Raw genomic sequence first — 19871 nt, forward strand, 5'->3', positions numbered from 1 at the left:
TAATCTCAGAGCCTCAGCATTTCCTCTTTGTGGGCATTTTGATGCCTAACAGAGCTACTGTAAAAATTAAAGGGGAGGGCTTCCCCAGTGGCGCAGTGGTTGGGAATCCGCCTGCTGATGCAGGGGACATGGGTTCGTGCCCTGGTCCGGGAAGATCCCACATGCCGCGGAGCGGCTGGGCCCGTGAGCCATGGCCGCTGAGCCTGCACGTCCGGAGCCTGTGCTCCTCAACGGGAGAGGCTACAACAGTGAGATGCCTGCATACCGCAAAAAAAAAAAAAAAAAAAAAAAAAAAAAAAAAAAAAAAAAAAAATTAAAGGGGAGAGAATATCTGAACATATCAACCACCATGCTTGACCCACTGAAGTTAGTTAATAAGCGTTATCTCTCTCTCTTCTCCCTCCATAGACCTGCTTTACTGTGATTTTTTTTTCCCCAAATCACCTGGGGGAGGAGACAGAAGAATTACTTCTCAGTTTTTGTTCTTTTAGCAAGGGCTTTTCTTTTGCTAGTCCCTTTAGTTTCAGCAAGAAAGAGCCTGGCTCACATGTTAAAATGGGGATAATAATAGTACCTAATGCATGTGGTTATTCTTAGGAGAAATGCTTAGCATGGGCTGTGGCCCAGGGTCACGGTGCAGTAAGTGAGAATTGCTATTATTATTGTGGTTTATTGTCATCATCGTCCTCATTCGCACTGCATTGCCCAGATAAACAGAGTCACTATAAAATGGAGTTGGATAAAGCATCTTTTGTTCTGTGGGATAATTACAAATACAATACCAAATAATTGTGAATTGTTTTGACCTCCAGATCTTAGCTATTACTGTCAATCTCCTGCTCTGTCTGTTCAGTATAACAAATTGGAGGAGAGACTGGTCTGCACATCACCTCTTTCCTTTGCTGTGCTTCTGTGTGTGTGTGTGTGTGTGTGTGTGTGTGTGTGTGTGTGTGTGTGTATTTATATACATGTAACTTATAAGGTGCAAACAAAGTGTAAGGCACTATGCTATGGGCTTCATCTAACTATATTATTATCAACAGTAATCCTGGGATGAAGTGAGAGAGTAGCATTGACATATATACACTACCAAACGTAAAATAGATAGCTAGTGGGAAGCAGCCGCAGAGCACAGGGAGATCAGATCGGTGCTTTGTGTCCACCTAGAGGGGTGGGATAGGGAGGGTGGGAGGGAGACGCAGGAGGGAAGAGATATGGGGATATAGGTATACGTATAGCTGATTCACTTTGTTATACAGCAGAAAGTAACACAACATTGTAAAGCAATTACACTCCAATAAAGATGTAAAAAAAAAAAAAAAATCCTGGCAGGTAGACATCATGATCTCCATTTCAGAGATGAAGAAACAAAGGTTCAAAGACGTAAAGAAACTTGCTCAAGAGGCAGGACCCCAGGTGAATCCAGGGCCCGAGTCGTTTCTGCGACATTGTGTTGTTTCTTTATTGATATTTCCTGTCCTGAAATTCCCCTTCATTCAGGAGAAGGGCGGACTATCATTCCTGAGGGGCTCCCACTTCTCTGATTATACTCTACCGCCCCCTCGTGGAGCTCTGCTGCCTCTGCATCGTCACCAGAGGGAGGGGACATAGTGCTGGCTTGGCCACTTGGCCTGGTTTTCTCACTCCTCAAGAGGCGATAGGAATTAGAGTTCACAGGGTTGTTGTGAAGATTAAGGAAGGTGATGTGTGAGAGAGGGCTTTGGCTTTGTAAAACCAGAAAACATTAGCCATTTGGTAATAAGGTGTCAAGGAGCCCAGTGTTCCCCTGTCTTCTAACTGGCTAATGTGAACTCTTCTCATGAACCAAGGGTACTTGATCCTCCTTCTCCCACTGAAACATCAGTTGTTGTTGTTTTTTTGTTTGTTTTGTTTTTTAAATTTTGTCCCTAGCTATTGGGGTTAGGGGCACCAGGAGGAAATCTGAAAATTAGTGACCAAGAGTGTCATTCCATTTATCTATCTCCCAACATCCCTGTGTGTGTATGCATGTATATGTGTCTGTCTGCCTGCCTATTCATCCTTCTAAGAGTTTTGCTTTTTTTTTTTTTTTTTTTTATGTGGGCCTCTCACTGCCGTGGCCTCTCCCGTTGTGGAGCACAGGCTCCGGACACGCAGGCTCAGCGGCCATGGCTCACGGGCTTAGTTGCTCCGCGGCATGTGGGATCTTCCCGGACCGGGGCACGAACCCATGTCCCCTGCATCGGCAGGAAGACTCTCAACCACTGCGCCACCAGGGAAGCCCCGAGTTTTGCTTTTTTAAAAGGAGGACACAAAATCAATGAGTGGCCACATTGCTGGCAGCATAATGGGTGTTCCCGGAAAACCAGGAAATAGACAACAACCTTCCTTACTTACCTGTGTTCTGGTCAGGGCTACGTTACTCAGTCAATTTTCAATTTTTCTGCTGCTTTTCAGTGTTGTGGGAACGAGCAGTGGGGAGACTGGAGGCCACACTTGGCTGTGATTCTGTCGAATCAAGGTGGGGACCCGGAGCTGTATCAGCGCACGATTGTCACCATGGGGGACACCCTGGGTAAGCAGAGACCAGCTCCATCCCCTCCTCTCCTCTATTTCCAGGCCAGCTTTAACCACCCTGTGCTTAGATTCTTAGGTTCTGTGTTGGGCCCGAGTCTATGCCTCAGGCTTTCCTTTGACCCGGGAGCCTCTGTGTTTTGGGGACAGAAACTCCAGGGAGAGGGGTGTCCTTCTTGCCTTTCTCTTTCCTAGTTTTCCGCTGTGAGCCAGTGCAGGCCAGGCCCCTGAGACTCTGGGGCCTGCCACTGTAGGAGGCTCCCCTGAGTAGGTGACCCCTATGCCTGGGTCAGATTCCCGTGCAGATGGAGCTAACACATGGGGGCATCTCGTCTACTGTTGCTGTTAGTCGCGCAGTGACCCAGCTCAACCAGATAGGAAATTCTATTTTTGCCTGAACTGCCCTGGGTAATTGTATAATCTTTATTTCTATCATCTCTCTGTGAATGTGGCCTCATAAACACTTAGGGGCTGTTGAATGTTCCAGATCAGTGGTTCTCAGATTTGGTCAAGGGCCAGAACATCTAGAAATCATCGCTTTGTGGCACTTCGTGAAATACTGCTCTGCTAAACTTAAAATACCTACGCGTAAGATTGTGCCCAGTCAAATGGCAGATTGTTCAGCACCTGGGTAGAAAGAGAACTAACTTTTGCCGAGCCTTCTTGGGTGCCGGGCCCCGTTACTTTACCTATTTGAATTAATTCAATGTTGAGGTAATGGAAAATGTATGGGAGATGTATGGGAGAACATTTTAAAACTGGGAACAATTTGGTAATGAATGTAATTTTTATGATCACTGGGAAAGGTCTTCTATTGTTTGACTTTAGCAGGGGAGGCATTAGTGCCCCAAGAAGCCTAGTTTAAAAACTGCTACTCTCAGCGGCCAGCGTCTCTGCTCAGGTGTAGGCATTTCTACCCATTTCTCCCTCTTCAGACGGACTAAATTGCTTAGAAACGTCCTCATCGAAAATCCATTAGGGAGAACGTGAAATAGTGCGTTATTCTGGGGGAAGAGAAGTGAAATAATGTCGGAGGCCAAAAATGCGGTAGGAGAGGGAGTGGGGTTTGGGGTCTGTGACTCGTAGTGTGAAAAGCTCGTTCCTTTATCCCCATGAGGCTCTCCGCTCCGACCTCCAAGCCCCTCTCCAGCCCTCTCCCAACCCCCCCAGATGGTGGGTCCTCACGTGGGCGTGTTCCGTGACCGGGGCTTGTTCTCCTCCTGCAGCTGGGAAGGGGCTGGTGGAAGCAGCTCACTTCTGCTACCTCATGGCTCACGTGCCCTTCGGCTCCTATACCGTGAAGACAGACCAGCTGGCCTTGCTGGGCAGTAGCCACAGGTATGAGACCTTCTGGGGGAAAGGGAATGGGAAGGACATCTTCCAGAGGATTGGTTTAGCCCTTGCTGGGCTTCCTGGCTCCATTTTCCATTGTCTTGTGTGAATTTCGGCCACTGCTGGTCCCCTTCTCTGGGATGGTTTTCCTCACAGGTAAGGCTCTGGCGGAGGAGATGCTGGGTGGGTGCCGCATCACACCGCCAGGGGGCCTCAGGTCCAGGCCCTGCTCCGGGGAAGCTGTGAACTGGTGCCTGTGGGTTGCATTGTACCCCTATGGCCACTCTGTGGCGCCCTGGCTCCGTGATCAGAGAGTGACTCTTTAGAAAATGCTTAGCGGGATCGCGGCGGCTTGAGCCTCTGCGTCAGGCAGCTCCGGACCCGTTCTCAGAGCCCGCCTTGGGCAAAACCCGAAAGTGGAAGAAGACGTTTGTTTAGCCACCACACCCTACACTGACTTGGTGCACTAGCTACTCAGAGTCCCGCCTGTCACTTATTCCCTGCTGGCCGTAGCATTAGGCTTTTCGCACAGAAGGACCTTAATAAGCCCCTAGACAATGAATAAACGGACAAAAAGACCAGCTTACTCTCTAGCTGCCCTCCACATTCTAGATCTTTCTCTTTCCCTGTATGTAATAGTTAAGATTTCCTAAGCTCTTACATTGTGCCAGACGTTTTATTTGCACTATTTCCTTTAATCATTACACATTTACCCTGTGAAGAAGGTACGCTTTTAATCTTCACTTTATAGAGGAGGGAAACCAAGGCACAGAGAGGTTAAGTAACTTGTCTAAGATGGTACAGCTAGTGTGGGGTCAGGTGGACTTGGAATCTAGACTGTCAGGCTTTTCTTTGTAGAAACGCATCCTCTCATAGCCTGTCTGTCAAGGTTACGGTCTCTGATAGCACCTAGTTGGCTTGTCAAAGAGACCCGTCTGGGGCTTCCCTGGTGGCACAGTGGTTGAGAATCTGCCTGCTAATGCAGGGGACATGGGTTCGAGCCCTGGTCTGGGAAGATCCCACATGCCACGGAGCAACTAGGCTTGTGAGTCACAACTACAGAGCCTGCACATCTGGAGCCTGTGCTCCGCAACAAGAGAGGCTGCGATAGTGAGAGGCCCACGCACCGCGATGAAGAGTGGCCCCTACTTGCCACAACTAGAGAAAGCCCTCGGACAGAAACGAAGATCCAACACAGCAAAAATAAATAAATAAATAAATAAATAAACTCCTACCCCAAACATCTTAAAAAAAAAAAAAAAAAAAGAGGCCTGTCTGGGCCAAATGGGACAATAAGTGAAATGGTTTAATGTGTCTCCCTCCTATGTTTACATTGTATGAGGATGTTTCTGGAGATACAGTCCTGACCCCAGGCATAGCCCCTGTGATTATGATTTCAAACCCCACAGCAGCTGTTTTGGGACCTGTGAGGACTCTAAGGGCCTCTCAGATCACGTTCACCTAGCCTGCTTCCTCACTGGAATTATCCTCCAGCACAGGGACCATCTTCTGATTTGGGGCTCTGCAGTGCTACCCTCTCTCTGCCGGGCCTTCTTTCTTCAATGCTCCCGAACATCACATCACTCCCTCTTTTTTGCTTTTCCACTCAGGCTATGGTGGCCTCTCACAGACGCCCACGCTGGGTTCTCAGGGCACTGAGGCTGGCTCTCAGTGTGCTTACGGGGGGGACCCAGTGCCCCACTGAGCTGGGTGTGAAAGCAGCTTGCCTTACGTGACCATCCAGAAAAGATGGCAGTGATCTCCCCCTTCCCCCAGTCTCTCCCCTCCCGCCTTCCCCCAGAGCCTCTGGAGGTGCAGATTCTCTTTCCTCTCTTGGAGCTGCCCCAGGGATCAGCCCAGGACAGAAACTGTACCATGAATGGATGCAGCTGGTGTTTGGCCATCTACTAGTATTTAAATCTGTCCCCACCTCAATCTCTTTTATTCTTATTCCCTGGTTTTAGTCAAGAGTTTTTGAAATTTGCAACAACTGAGGCTATCCAGAGGACGGAAATCTTCGAGTACTGTCAGATGCTGGGCCGCCCCAAATCCTTCATCCCTTCTTTCCAGGTAACTGAACCCTCACGAGGCCACCACCTTAGCTGTGTCACATGGCTGTGGGCCACTGCGTTTTCCGCCTTGCTGTCTGGCATGTAGTGGCTGGGCTAAGTCGTCCACTGGACTTTTGCTCATTAGCTGGAATGTGGGAAGGGTTAGGATGTCTTTCTAGGTCCCCTAAAGGTTTGCATTTTAAGATAGGAAAGCAAAACACTGCAGCAGCCTCTGTGCTGGGGGCTCCTGCCTCACTCCTGACAATAAGCATCATGCCAGCAGCCCTGGGGCTCCCCTTCTGTCTGTAGCACCTTCTGCCCTTTATCTCCAATGGCTTCACCTTCTCCTCAGCACCACGGTCATCCTGCTGGGAGTGGGCGCAGGAAGGCCCAGCTGGGGGCTGTTCACCCTTCTCCCTCTCCTCTGACCTGCCGCTCCCATCTCTTTCGGATGACTCTTGTTTTTAACTCTGGCAGTTCCTCCCTGCTCTGTGCTTGGCCCCCATCCTTCTTTCTTCCCCCCAGGGCTGCAGCTGTGCAGGCGGTGTCCACGCAGGTTCTAACCTCTCTTCTCAACCTCTCTACTGGATGCCCTGTTGTCCCCTGAAATCCGTAATGACTCCTTCCGTGCCTGTATTGAGAGTGCACTCGGTAGCAGCAACACACACACACACACGCACACCACCACCACCAAACACCAGACACAAAACAAAGGCTTGGAAATGAATGAATTACTGCCTATAGGGCAATGACCCAGTTAGTATCTTCTTTAAGAGTTTTACCAAAGACCCGCCTTCTCCAGCAGAGCCCTGCCTGACCAGCTCCTTTGGGTCCCGGCAGTTCTTCTTCAGTCTCTCTCTTTCTGTTCTGTAGTCATCCCACCTCTCAGCAGTCTTTGGGCTGATAGCAGTGAGATTGGCTGTTTTTATTAGGGAATGAGTTCTACACGCCTGGCACTGTGTTATGATGCTTTGACTGTATGATTTCTAATCCTGTGAGGCGGGCATAATGATCCCCCTTTTACAAAACAGGTTCCAAGGAGTTACATGCGATTGGCTCACATCTCTTGGGTACCATTTGTTCTAAGAACTTCACATGGATTATCTCACTGAATCTTTACAACAGCCAAGGGGTAGATCGTATTATCATCCCCATATTATAGTGAGGAAACCAAGGCGCAGGGAGGAGGTGGGGTAACTAGCTCTATGTTCTGCACTCAGCATAGAGTTGGGATTTAAACTTGGATCTGTCTGATTTCCAGCCCTCAGGCTCCATTTAGTTCTGTCACTCATGCTTCTCTGAACCCTTACCTGTCTCTGTCTTTACACTCCCTTGCGCTTGAAGTCTCTTGCACCTGAGTCATTTTTTCTTCTTTTATCCATCCCCCTGGTGCCTGGTCCTGTGACCCACATACACCAGGCTTCCCAGAGATGTGGGCTGCCTGATAAGAAGAGTCCAGTGCATTTCCATGGTGACCAGAGCCTAGGGAGATTCAGCTGATGTACCCTCCAGCCCTTTCTCTATGAGGATGGAACTGCAGGCTGGATTTGGAATTGTGTCCATACACAGATAGAATGCCCCAAATGGCACAAGGCCCTCTTTAAAATTTGGATCCAGAGTTAGAGGAAGTTGGCAGCCAGCTGACTTCCAAGAAGTCTTATCTCTGCTTCTGTCTTTCTGTCCCTGCCTGGATGGGCTCATCACTGGCCCTGCTCCTCTTCACAGGTGTATAAGCTCCTTTATGCTTCCCGTCTGGCAGATTACGGCCTTGCGTCCCAGGCCTTGCATTACTGCGAAGCCATTGGCACCGCCCTCCTGAGCCAGGGAGAGAATAGTCACCCTGTGCTATTAGTGGAACTCATCAAGGTGAGCTTCTCAGAGGGTTCTCTGCAGGTGTGTTATCTTCAGTGTTCAGAGAAAGCTATTGTAAAGAGGCTCAGACACCCCATTTCATCTTCTTTGAACATGCTGTAAAATTGGAGCCCATGGCTGTCTTTGACCACGTATGCATGTCCAGATGTGATAAGCAGAGGCCTGACACTGCACAAAGAAGGATGCTATGGGCAGGGATGGCGGCGGGGAGGGACGCAGTGAAATTGGGGGACTGGAAACCAGGCATGTGCTATGCAGGAAATTCATTCTTGCATCTGCTTTTTTGGTACAGTAAAACTGCCTGTTATGGTGAACTTTTCTAATGATAAAAGCTGGGCTTAGAAAATAGATTTTAGTGGTTAAAACAGGAAATGATCCTTATTAAAATGCTTTTAAACGCATGGAATATTTGATCACATGTGAGATACATTCAAAAAGAGAAAACAAAAAGATATCAACTTTTAGTTCCTGAGAAAGAAAACAATTGGGCAAATAGTTGTTCCAATTAATTGAAGAAAAAATCCATTAGCTGAGAGTAACAAGGCAGCCTACCATCAATTTTTTCTTTGCTTTAGATGAGGCCCAATGTTGGATTCTGTAATCAATAAAATCTGTGGTACTGAGCCCCCTTGATGGCAAATTTCTGCCAACAGGATGATGCTTGTGGGAGCTCAGGACCCGGAATGGAGGAGTAGGGAAGTCTGGGAACTTAATGATGGAATGAATAGTCTTACGATACAGGCAGTCCCTCGACCAGCAGCACAGGTGTCTCCTTGTAGGGAGCTTGTTAGAAATGCAGAATCTCAGGTCCCACAGATTTCTGGGGTCAGAACTCGCATTTTAGCAAGGTCCCAGGTGGTTCCTCCCAGGCCTGACGTTTGAGAAGCGCTGCTCCTGAGGACAGCTTTGCAGAGACATAAAGCAGAGTAACAGTTTCTCTTCATAGTTTATTTAGTGTCTAGCAACAGGATGCGTTAACTGTTTGTTTATGTTGCAATTGGAGGAAGATATCTGCTGAATTTGCTGTTTGGCAATTCTTTGTAATCTGGTTTACCAGTCAAGGCTCCCTTCTCTTTTCTTACTGACTCTCCCCGTGGTCTGTCCATTTCACTTACTTCTCTCTCTCCGTTTCCCTCTCTGACCGTCTGGAAACTTGGCACAGCTTGCAGAGAGACTGAAGCTGTCGGATCCTCTGGTTTTAGAACACCACCGCCGTCACCCAGGAGACAGGGACCTGGAGCCGGACTGGCTGGTACACCTTCGGGGACATCACAAGGAACTGCAGGTAAGTGGGGGGCAGGTCAGCGGGGTGGGCCTCTGTTTCCCTCTTGGCTGCCCTAGACCCAGAGTAGGCAGGCACTGACCTCAGCAAGCCCCCGACCCCATGGAGGGCTCTGGGGGTCCCCTGTCACCCGTGAGGCACAGCCTGACTGGGGAAGGGGTGGCACTCAGCTTCCCCACTGCTGCCTCGCGCCCGGGTGGAAACATTTCCCTGTGTTTGGTGTGAGACAGTGGGGCCCTCTTCCAAAGCACCCAGCCACCCTTCTCTGTGGTCCCAGAAAATACATTTTCTGACCATCAAAGCTTCCATCTCTCTGTGAGGAACAATGGCTCACAGTGGCCCTTGTCACTTTCATGTAATGTAGGGCAATCGCTTAAAAGACTTCCGGGCCTTTCCTTTTTTTGTTCTGACAATTGCAAAAGCTGCTGGTAGTAACTGTAACAGTAATTGGAACAGGGCCTCCTCCATGTTGTTTCTCCCTCTGTCGCTGAGAAAAGGCTGGGGGATTATTATTATTATTATTATTTTTTTTTTTTTTGCGGTACGCGGGCCTCTCACTGCTGTGGCCTCTCCCGTTGCAGAGCACAGGCTCTAGAAGTGCAGGCTCAGCGGCCACGGCTCACGGGCCCAGCCGCTCTGCAGCGTGTGGGATCTTCCCGGACCGGGACAGGAACCCGCGTCCCCTGCATCGGCAGGCAGACTCTCAACCACTGTGCCAAGGGGGATTTTTTTAGGCACACACGGCTCTTGCTTCCTACATGTGCTGTGGGCTCTGGGGCCCAGGGTTTCGTTCCCTCCTCTTGCCCCTTCCTCTGGGAGAGGATGCTGCCCTGGTCCCTGCCTGCTCTGGGGCAGAGCTGGGAGGTAGGAAGGGCTTACGCTGCCCCTCCCTCTCCCCCTCCAGCCCCTGCATTCACCTGCGACTCCCTTACCTTATCACTCCTGAAATTTCTTTTTTTGACTTAATTTTAAACCACATTTCACTGTTTTTTGTTTTTCTTTGTGTTGCTTAAGAGGTGTTCACTTTATCTTAATAGCAAAAGGTAGCAGGAGACATTGGGGATCCTCAGTCGGCTCACTCGGATATTTTGGAAGCCAGAAAAACAACAGGTACCCAAACCAATGAACTGAACGTGTAATAGCTGACCCTCAGGATCTGATTGTGCGAGATAACACAACCTCTCCCTCTTCCCTTCCTGGAGTGCCTTCCTTGCCTGTGTCAATCTGACCCAGTGGTCTGGGTCCCCCCTCTCCACACAGCTCCACGGACCACAGGCATCCCTGACACTTTTTTTTAATCCTTTTTAAAATTAATTAATTGATTTATATTTGGCTGCACTGGGTCTTTGTTGTTGCGCACTGGCTTCAGTAGTTGTGGCACGTGGGCTCAGTCATTGTGGCGCACGGGCTTAGTTGCTCTGCGGCATGTGGGATCTCCCCGGACCGGGGCTCGAACCCATGTCCCCTGCATTGGCAGGCGGATTCTCAACCACTGTGCCACCAGGGAAGCCCCCATCCCTGACACTTCTGTTTCTGCATTATTAGAGTTTTTGCTTCACATTCAGGTTTTAATCTTGTTATGTCCCGTTGTTATCTAATTGCTTCACTTGTGTCAGTACTGTCTCCCTAGCTGAATACATTCCTTGAGGCCAGAGGTGGTGGGTTATCCGTATTTCACGTTAGCGATGGGGACATAGGAAGCGCCTACGGTGTTTGAGCGTCAATTGCCACACATGTGAAATAGGTTTCAAAGTGTTTTCAACAGATCCCTCCTTTCCCTTCAGGATGCCTCTGAGTGTTGGGGTGGGCAGACGTTGTTACCCCAGTTAATTCTGTGCCCTTTCCTCAAGCAGCACTCCCTGGTGGGGTCAGGACGGGGCCTCACCATTTTACTTCCGGCTGTTTCCCAGCCTTTTTCGCTTCCTTCAGGGATGGCAGCAAGGAAGGGCAGGCCTTGGTTTCTGTTTCCCAGCTTTGCTGCCGCGTCCCAGAATCTGTGAGGGTGAAGGGCTGCAAGAGAGCAGGCTGGGTGTTTCTGAGTGGCCACTTCTGCTGGGAAGCAGCTGTGTCTCCTGTCACCCAATGGAGCAGGTGGGTCAGATGACCACACCAGTCTCATAACCTTGGGGCAGCCATTGTCCCCGTCCACACCTTGGTCTGTCTCTTCAGCAACACGGCAGAGCCAGAATGAATACCACCAAGGTCCCTTCCTGGGCCAAGGTTCTGCTTCTTTAAAAGCAAAGCCATCATTTCTGTAGTCTGATTTGGGTTTTAACTGGCAACATTCCAAGTTTCAAGTACCCAAGTCCCTTAGGAGATCCTTAAAAGAGAAAGTTTATCCAAATGCAAAAAATTGTGGAGTTAAATGAGATGGTAATTTCTGCCCTCCCAACCCACTGGTTTAAGGCTCAGAGATCATACAAGGTAGTGAGGGAAATGGTTTTGTAAACTCTGAGTCATAAGCGGTGAGAGGTGTTACAATTAATGCTGTGTTGTACTTGTCATCACATCGATGGCAACCACACCAAGCGGCCTGTCCTTGTCACTGCTTTCCAAAGAGCAGGATTGTTCCTGGTGTGATCAATCCACACAAATGCCACATTACAGGTCTCACTTCCTCCTCTTTGCCCTATGTCCTTAGACGACGCTTTCTACCAGGATCTTTCTGGACATCAAGGCAACTCAGAAGCCCCTGGGGACTGCTCAGCCCTGTGGCCAACACTGGAGCTGATGGGTCCGGCTCATCCCAGCCCACAGCAGCCCTTTCCCCTCCAGCCCAGCTCCTACCCAGCAGGAGGAGGTCCTGGGCAGACGGGGGTCCCGGTGCCTCTTTACTCAGTTCCTGAGACCCGTCTGCCAGGGACCGGTGGCAGCGTGGCAGTGACAGAGACTCCTGGAGGAAGGGCCTGGGAGGAAGCCCAGCAGATGCAGCCACCCCCTGGTAAGACCTGGCAGCGAGGCAGTGAACCTTGGGTGACGAGGTGTCTAGGGGGGCAAGCAGAAGAGGGAGGTGCAGGGACCAATGCAGGGTGTGGGGTGGGGGCTGGTAAAGCCCTCTGAGTGGTGGGTGTGCACCTGGCTGAGGGCCTGGTACTTCACGTTCTTCTGAGGGGGACGGCTCTCTCCCATTCCAGCCCACGTCTCTACTGGGACAAGCATAGCACAGCCAACCGTAGCCACTCTTGCCATCCCCTTGGATTCTGTAGCTTCTAGGATCTCGGCTGGAGAAGGCAAGGAAATGCCATCTGTGCCTGGAGCCGTAGTTTAGGCCAAGTCCTCTTTCTGAAGTCATCAGTGTCAGGGACCACGGGCAGAGGCTCGTGCTTCTGTCTTCTCCCATCAGGCCTTGGACAACAGGGGCCGAGTATGGGTGAGCATTGCTGAGTGATGCCAGGGAAGTGCGGGAAACTACGCAGAAGGATCAGGTCTTAGAGCTTTTGAGACAAGGTCCTGTCCAAGATGGGAGACTCACATGGAGGGGAAGGTCAGGGAGGATCCCTGCGATCCAGCTTGATGTGGCCCTGATTTCCGGGGTTCCTGAGGAATGACCTTGGTTCGGGGTGCAGGCTGAGCGAGCAGCATGTCCTGGGGTGGCTGGAATTCAGAGGTTTGTGCAAATGGACTTTGCATTTACTGTGATGCACTTGGGGCTATGGGCTCAGAGCTCCAGCTGCTTTGTAATTAGGAAAGCCCACTGTGTCCCCATTACCCTTCTTCAGGATAGGTGGGAAAGGCCTCACTTCACATCACGATTTCTGTTGTGTTTCGTGCCATAGGAGAGAGCACAGTGTCTCCAGAAACCTTCCAGCATCCTGATGGGCAGAAAGTTGTTTCCAAACCGCAGGTGAGAGGATAGAGCCCAGCAGATGCGGTGCCCACTCTGAGCTGCGGGTTTCCTTCAGTTGCCACAGTTTCTCAGCCACTCACAGATGCCTTCCTGTGCCTTGCCCCAGCCCTCTCTTCCATGTTTCACCTTGTTTCTTTCTACACCAGATCCTGAGAGGTGGAGAGGAGGCTTGTTCCGGTTCATGTTCGGTCCTCCAACCTGTATCCATGGGGGCAGGGCCGGCAGGGCTGGGTGTAGCTTTGGACTCACACGTCTGCCCCTCTGATGCCCTCTTCTTACTGTTGCACCGAACACTTGCTGTGCTCTGCCCCACCATGGAAGGCTCTTGATATTTCTTTCTTTCTTTTAATTTTTACCTTGCTTTATTTCCAAGAAGGACCTACCACAGCTGTATCTCTTCTGCCCAGGTGTGCCGTCAGGTCTTGGAGGGAACCACGTCTAAGTAATCATCCAGCCAGCTGTTGAATGAATGAATCCCTTCCCTCCAACAGCAGGCATTGCTGGTCCCAAACCTAAGATGTTGTCTACCTTTGCCTGGCTGGAGGCAAACTTCCTCAAGTTGTAACCGGGCTGCAAGGCTTAAACCACTTTTATGCTTTACTTTTTTTCTAACTGAAAAATTAGTACGTTATTGTTATAGAAAACTTGAAAAATGAAGAAAAACTGGCATATAAAGAGTTAAACAGACATCACTCAGAAGCCCATAGTCAAATATTTTCGTTATTTCCTTGTAAAATGTTTTCTATGTACAGGTTTCTCCTGCTATCCGAATGTAGAGCCTTTCCATGAAACCTTTCATAAGTCTAAATGGCGTGAAGGGAAGAAGTTACCTCAGTACACATCTTGCTAACAACGCACAAAATAAATCGAAAGGAAGCACAGGTGCTTACAGACACAGTTCAAAGCTATGGCATCTTGATGCGGAGATGCTGAGCGTAGTTTCTGGGAAGGAGCTTGGCAGGCCACTCTCACTGCTTGGGGTACGCTCTGCCTCTATAACGGCTCCTACAAAACAAACACTGAAGCTTTTTTCACTTTTTGCCTTTTTTTTGTAAAAGCGAAAATCCTCTTTGGACTTTTTTTTGGTTAGGGAAAACAGGTACTAATGTAGGTCTTTGGTAAAAGCAAAGTGGCATAATGCAAACTTTCCAAAAGTGGGGGAGACCTGTCTACATATATATGTGTGTATATAAATGTGCATACATACACACGTGTTTTTATTTTATTTATTTATTTTTTAAATGATTTTTCAGGTTTATTAAGTGTAACGTGTAGGAAAGACCTTTTTTTTTTTTTTTAATTTGCCTGTTTTTGAGTTTTTTTGGCCATTCCCTAGCTCAGGATAGTTTTTTGGTTTTTTTTTTTTTTTGATGTTGGGGGTAGGAGTTTATTAATTTATTTTTTATTTATTTTTGCTGTGTTGGGTCTTCCTTTCTGTGCGAGGGCTTTCTCTAGTTGTGGCAAGCGGGGGCCACTCTTCATCGCGGTGCGCTGGCCTCTCTCTATTGCGGCCTCTCTTGTTGGGGAGCAGAGGCTGCAGACGCACAGGCTCAGTAGTTGTGGCTCACGGGCCCAACTGCTCCACGGCATGTAGGATCCTCCCAGACCAGGGCTCGAACCCGTGTCCCCTGCATTAGCAGGCAGATTCTCAACCACTGCGCCACCAGGGAAGCCCCCACACGTGTTTTTAAATGGTTAAGAACATATGTAGATGAAACTTTATTTTCTATTTATTTAATACTATAAAATTGAGATTTTCCATGTCATTCCTAAATAGGATTTTTAATATTGGTGTGATAAAATCCATTGTATGGAAATACCATCACTCATGCATTTATTCATTCACAAATACTGAGTTCCTACAACATACCTGGCACTGTTACAGGGGCTGGGGGTACACAGGGAAGCAGACAAAGCCTGCCCTCATGGGGCTTCTGTTCCGTGGAGGTGACTGCAAATAAACCACTGTGTGCGTGAGGGATGTTACTTTACATGGAATGGAAGGGAAGGCATCTCTGAGGTCAGCATGGAGGGTGGACGGAAGCCAGGTGAGTATTCAGGGAACAAGTGTTCCAGGCAAAGGAAATAGTGAGAGCATAAGGGCCTATAATGGGACTGACTTGGTGCAATCAAGGAAGAGCGTGGAATCACTGTATCTAGAAAGTGGGGAGCAACAGGGGAGAGGGCTAAGAAGCAAGACCAGAGAGGTAGAGAGAGACTGGGTCATGGAGGGCCTGGTAGGCCCTGGAAGGAGCTCAGATTTTAATTCATCTTTCCCCCATTGTTAAACACTTCAAGTGTGTCTCTTTTCTTTCCTACTCTTTCTCGCTACTCCTCCCTTCTCTTCCCCTCATATGTAAAACACAATGATGGACATTCTAGTATGTAAACCCTTGTCTATTCCTCAAATTTATTCAAACGGGAGAAATTCCTAGAAGGAGAGTCAGACTGCTTAAGTTTAAATCCTTGCTCTGCCGTTTACTAGTTATGTGACCTTAGGTTTCTTAACCTTTCTTTTTTAAAATAAATTTATTTATTTTTGGCTGCGTTGGGTCTTCGTTGCTGCGCGCGGGCTTTCTCTGGTTGCTTCGAGCGGTGGCTTCTCTTGTTGTGGAGCACGGGCTCTCCCCACTGCTTTACTGAGCAGGTCAGGTGAGGGAGTATGTGTAAATGTGCCTTTACAACCTGTCAAGTGCTATAAAAATGCTACTTCTGTTTTCTTTAATCCCAGGTGCCACTGATTCCCAGAGCACGAAACATTTCTGAGAGTTCCACTGTATCAGTCAAGGAGGATGAGGAGGAGTCCTCCGATGAGGCAGATAAGGAAGAGTCTTCCGGAAACACCGCCCAGAGAGGAAAGCTCGGAGAAGCGAAGGACAATACAAAGGTGGAGGGATTCTTCTCTTCCCAGATGGCAGAGCTGGGGATCTGGGCTTCGGTGGTGCCCCTGCCCTTCCTGTCTCACCACCATCATAGGTGGCGGGGGTGGGGGGAGCTGGCTAATCTCATATTCAGAGGGAGAAGCAACCCTGCAGGCCACAGCACTCACCCTCCTCCCTCCAGGGCTCGGGGTTTGGCTGGCTCAGCTGGTTTCGTCCGAAGCCCGCCGGCGAGGCGCCCCCCTCTGGAGACGAGGACGCATCTGACGCTCCTGACTCTGAGGTAACCTCGGCAGGGAGGGCGCGGAAGCTCCCCCTTCAAGGGGCCCTAGGAGGGTCTGGAGCTGGCATCTCTACCCTGGTCTGGGTGAAACAGGTTTAGTGATGGAAGATTCTGGGAAACAGATTGGTCCAGTGAGGGCAAAGGCAGATGATGAAAGGCCTTAAAAGTCAGGATGAAGAATTTTAACTTTCGCGGGCCAGGAGTCACTTGGATCATTGAGCAGAGCAGCGACATAAAGAAAATGGAACTTGGGGGAGAGAAGGCCAGCATCTGGCTGAGGCCAGAGGCCACCAGGTGGGCCCTGCAGGAATACAAGCAGGCAGCGCCAGCTTATTTACCGTCAGGGACACCTTCCTTTCTGCACTAAGCAGGAAGCCCTTCGAGCATCTGTTCCTCCCCAGCCCAGCCCGAGCCTCTCGTCGACGCCGCCCCCAGCTCCCCAGTCTCTGCCGGACGCCGGCGCCTGCTCCAGAGACACAGGTACCACCAACCTCGTGTCCTCTGGGCTGTCTGTGGTCCTATCTGTGCTCCCCGGGGGTGGGGTGGGGGGTGCCTTCTGGGAGAGGGGACTCCTCTGTCCCAAGCAGCAGAAACACCCCTGACTCATTGCTTCCTAGGTGGCAGTGAAGCCCGAGGATCAGCGTCCGGGGTGGGGAGAGCCGAGGGCGCGGGGAGCGGAGGCTTTTTGGGACCTGAGGTGAGCAGCCCACCAGGCTCCTGCGTGCGGGCTGAACTTTCACGTGGGCTGGAGGTGCCGCCCTGTGAGGGCCTGACTCGTGGAGGATATGGAGAAAGCTTCTGTATTAGTTTGCTAGGGCTGCCAGAACGAGGTATCGGAGACGGTGCCGTTTAAACACCAGAATCTTACTTCCTCCCAGTTCTGGAGGCTGGAGATCTGAGACGAAGGTGTCGGCAGTGTGGGTTTCTCCCGCAGCTTCTCTCCTTAGCTTGTAGCTGGCCATCTTCTCCCTGAGTCTTTTTTGTTGTTGCTGTTGTTTTTGCGGTACGCGAGCCTCTCACTGTCGCGGCCTCTCCCGTTGCGGGGCGCAGGCTCAGCGGCCATGGCTCACGGGCCCAGCCGCTCCGCGGCATGTGGGATCTTCCCGGCCCGGGACCCGAACTCGTGTCCTCTGCATCGGCAGGTGGACTCTCAACCACTGCGCCACCACGGAAGCCCCTCCCTGAGTCTTTACACGGTCTTACCTCAGTGTGTGTCTATGTCCAAATTTTCTCTTCTTATAAGAATACCAATCATAATGGGTTAGGGCCACTCTAATGGCTTCATGTTACCTTAATCACCTTTTTTTTTTTTTTTTTTTTTTAAATTTTTGTGGTACGTGGGCCTCTCACTGTTGTGGCCTCTCCTGTTGCAGAGCACAGGCTCTGGACGCGCAGGCTCAGCGGCCATGGCTCACGGGCCCAGCCGCTCCATGGCACGTGGGATCTTCCCGGACCGGGGCACGAACCCGTGTCTCCTGCATCAGCAGGCGGACTCTCAACCACTGCGCCACCAGGGAAGCCCTAATCACCTCTTTAAAGACCCTGTCTCCAAATACATTCTGAGGTGCTAGGGTTAGGAATTCAACATATGAAGTTTGGGGGAAACAGGAGTTAGCCCATAACTGCTTCCTTAGGTGATGTCTAGAGAACGGCCTTGGGACTTCCCTGGCGGTCCAGTGGTTAAGACTGTGTGCTTCCACTGCAGGGGTCGTGGGTTCAATCCCTGGTTGGGGAGCTAAGATCCTGCATGCCATGTGACATGGCCAAAAAAAAAAAAAAAAAAAAAAGAGAACGGCCTCTTTCCCTGTCCCAGTAGGAGCCAGAGTTCACCAGTATCCTTGGCAAGGGCTGTGATAAACTCTTGATGAATTGTCCACACCAGTATGGATTTCATGCCAATTGCGCCAATTGCTAGGAAAACATGTTTATTTCTTGTGGCCTGGTTACAGCACTCTTGTAGTATTTTAGGTCTTTCAAAGAATATGAGGTTACTTTTTATGATGCTATTAATACATTTATTATGGCCTTTTCTTCTCACGCAGCAGCACCCAAGGCTCTGCAATGCCACCCTTGACCCAGGGGTTGGCTGTGCCCACTTGAACCACGTTTGTTTGCTCAAGATTCCCTGAGCTCTATTACATCTGCATCTCTTGACCAAAGTTGATGCTCAGGGAAGCCCTTGATGTTCTGGAATCTGGGAAGTGGTGACTAAGAGGATTTTCCATTATTTTCCATCACAGAGTGTTTCTTCTGGGCTCCACTTCAACCCTGGTGTTCTGCTTCCCCCACCGCCCTTGAAAGGGGCTGTCCCTCTCTACAACCCATCCCAGGTCCCCCAGGTAAGGAGGCCCTGAGGGAGAGGGGTTCGGAGCATGGATTCTGGATGAAGGAGACCCAGGTTTATAACTTACTTATAACAAATTACTGTGCCTGAGTTCTTGAGCAATGACTAACCTCTCTAAGTCTCAGTTTCTGCATCTGTAAAATGGGGTTAGTAGTAGCTACCTCAGCGGGTAGTTGTGAGGATTAAACCGGAGCACGTATGTGAAGGGCCTGGCACTCAGAAAATGCTCAGTCAATGTCACTATTATTAATATTGCACTTGACCTTTCATAAGTCTTGAGACTCAGGAGAGACAATTGGTGCTGGTGTCAATGGTGTGGTTGCACCAGGGCTGGTTCCTGGGGGCGAGGGGATCATTGCAAAGTTTGACTGAAGCTAAACTCCCTGCTTCTGCATGATCTGGGGCAGACTGCTTGTTCTGATGCATTACTGGCCTCCCTTCTATATAAAATTGAATTTCTTTCTCCTTATTTAAGAGGTGAAGGTGTTGGCTAAAAGCGAATTATGAGAACACCACCATGGGAAGCCAAATACAGCAGAAGGGTTTCTAGACCCTCAGGATGCCCAAGCTCAATCCAGCCAGTCAGCCCTGGTCGGAGTCCTGCTTGGGGCTGTAATCTAGTGCCATGCTTGTTCTTTTCCAGCTCTCCATGGCTACCAGCCTGAACCGGCCAAATCGCCTAGCTCAGCGCCGCTATCCTACCCAGCAGTGATGAGAAGGACCACCCATCCCAGGCTGGTCTCCCTGAAGCACAACGGTTACATTGTTCTCGTTTCTTAATCTCCCAGCCCCTCTGCCACATCAGGGCCCCCAAGACGGTTGTGCTAGCCTGTTGCCTCCATGGGGCATAGAGAACGCAAGGGGACAGGGTCTCCCAGGACATAGCTCAGTTCAGTCTCTTAAGATTAGCTTCAGAATGTTGGTGCAAATGACTTCATCAGATGGAAAAGCTGGGCATAACAGCAGACTGGAGGTGAGCAGAATGCTATGGCGGCAGCACTTAGAATGTGGCTTGAGATCCTCGGGAAATTCAGGGCCTGAGAATCCCACTGCTGGAATCAGTGATGACACTGGGCTCAGCAGCAGGAAATTATTGGGGGAGAGGCACTCAGAGCAATATTCTAGACTAACTTTGACTTCTTCCTCGGCCTTAGTTACACACCAATTCATGGCTCTAGTTAGCAAAAGAGGTTTGAGTCTCGGAAACTTATCCTTGTTTCCCGTCATCATTCCCTCCTGGGTGACATTTTGGCAGTTTCCCTCTTGGTTTTAGTTTTGAGCACATTTTTTATGTGGTTCAGATTAATTATATTTCTCTCACTTTCTTAGCTGGTCCTATTTTTCCACATTCTGGCATCTGGCTATCAAGTTAGATTGCTGTAGGCATCATACTGTCATGGTAACTACTGAACCTAATGATGCAGATGG

The 19871-nt window shown here is 49.8% G+C and overlaps 1 protein-coding gene across 1 annotated transcript in view; it reads left to right on the plus strand.

Annotated features, from left to right (window-relative positions):
* Nucleotides 1–19255, plus strand: part of SEC16B (SEC16 homolog B, endoplasmic reticulum export factor) — a 37664-nt gene extending 18409 nt beyond the window's left edge. Inside the window, exons 12-25 of the mRNA XM_067021172.1 lie at nt 2437–2554; nt 3780–3891; nt 5850–5955; nt 7662–7802; nt 8971–9093; nt 10128–10200; nt 11732–12031; nt 12867–12934; nt 15669–15824; nt 16001–16099; nt 16471–16579; nt 16717–16796; nt 18340–18438; nt 19087–19255. Coding sequence (XP_066877273.1) covers nt 2437–2554; nt 3780–3891; nt 5850–5955; nt 7662–7802; nt 8971–9093; nt 10128–10200; nt 11732–12031; nt 12867–12934; nt 15669–15824; nt 16001–16099; nt 16471–16579; nt 16717–16796; nt 18340–18438; nt 19087–19155 — 1653 coding nt within the window. The 3' untranslated portion in view covers nt 19156–19255. The remainder of the gene's footprint in view (nt 1–2436; nt 2555–3779; nt 3892–5849; nt 5956–7661; nt 7803–8970; nt 9094–10127; nt 10201–11731; nt 12032–12866; nt 12935–15668; nt 15825–16000; nt 16100–16470; nt 16580–16716; nt 16797–18339; nt 18439–19086) is intronic.
* Nucleotides 19256–19871: the final 616 nt, after the last annotated feature.

The sequence above is a fragment of the Kogia breviceps genome, chromosome 1 (genome assembly GCF_026419965.1).
Source record: "Kogia breviceps isolate mKogBre1 chromosome 1, mKogBre1 haplotype 1, whole genome shotgun sequence".
Classification (NCBI taxonomy): domain Eukaryota; kingdom Metazoa; phylum Chordata; class Mammalia; order Artiodactyla; family Physeteridae; genus Kogia; species Kogia breviceps.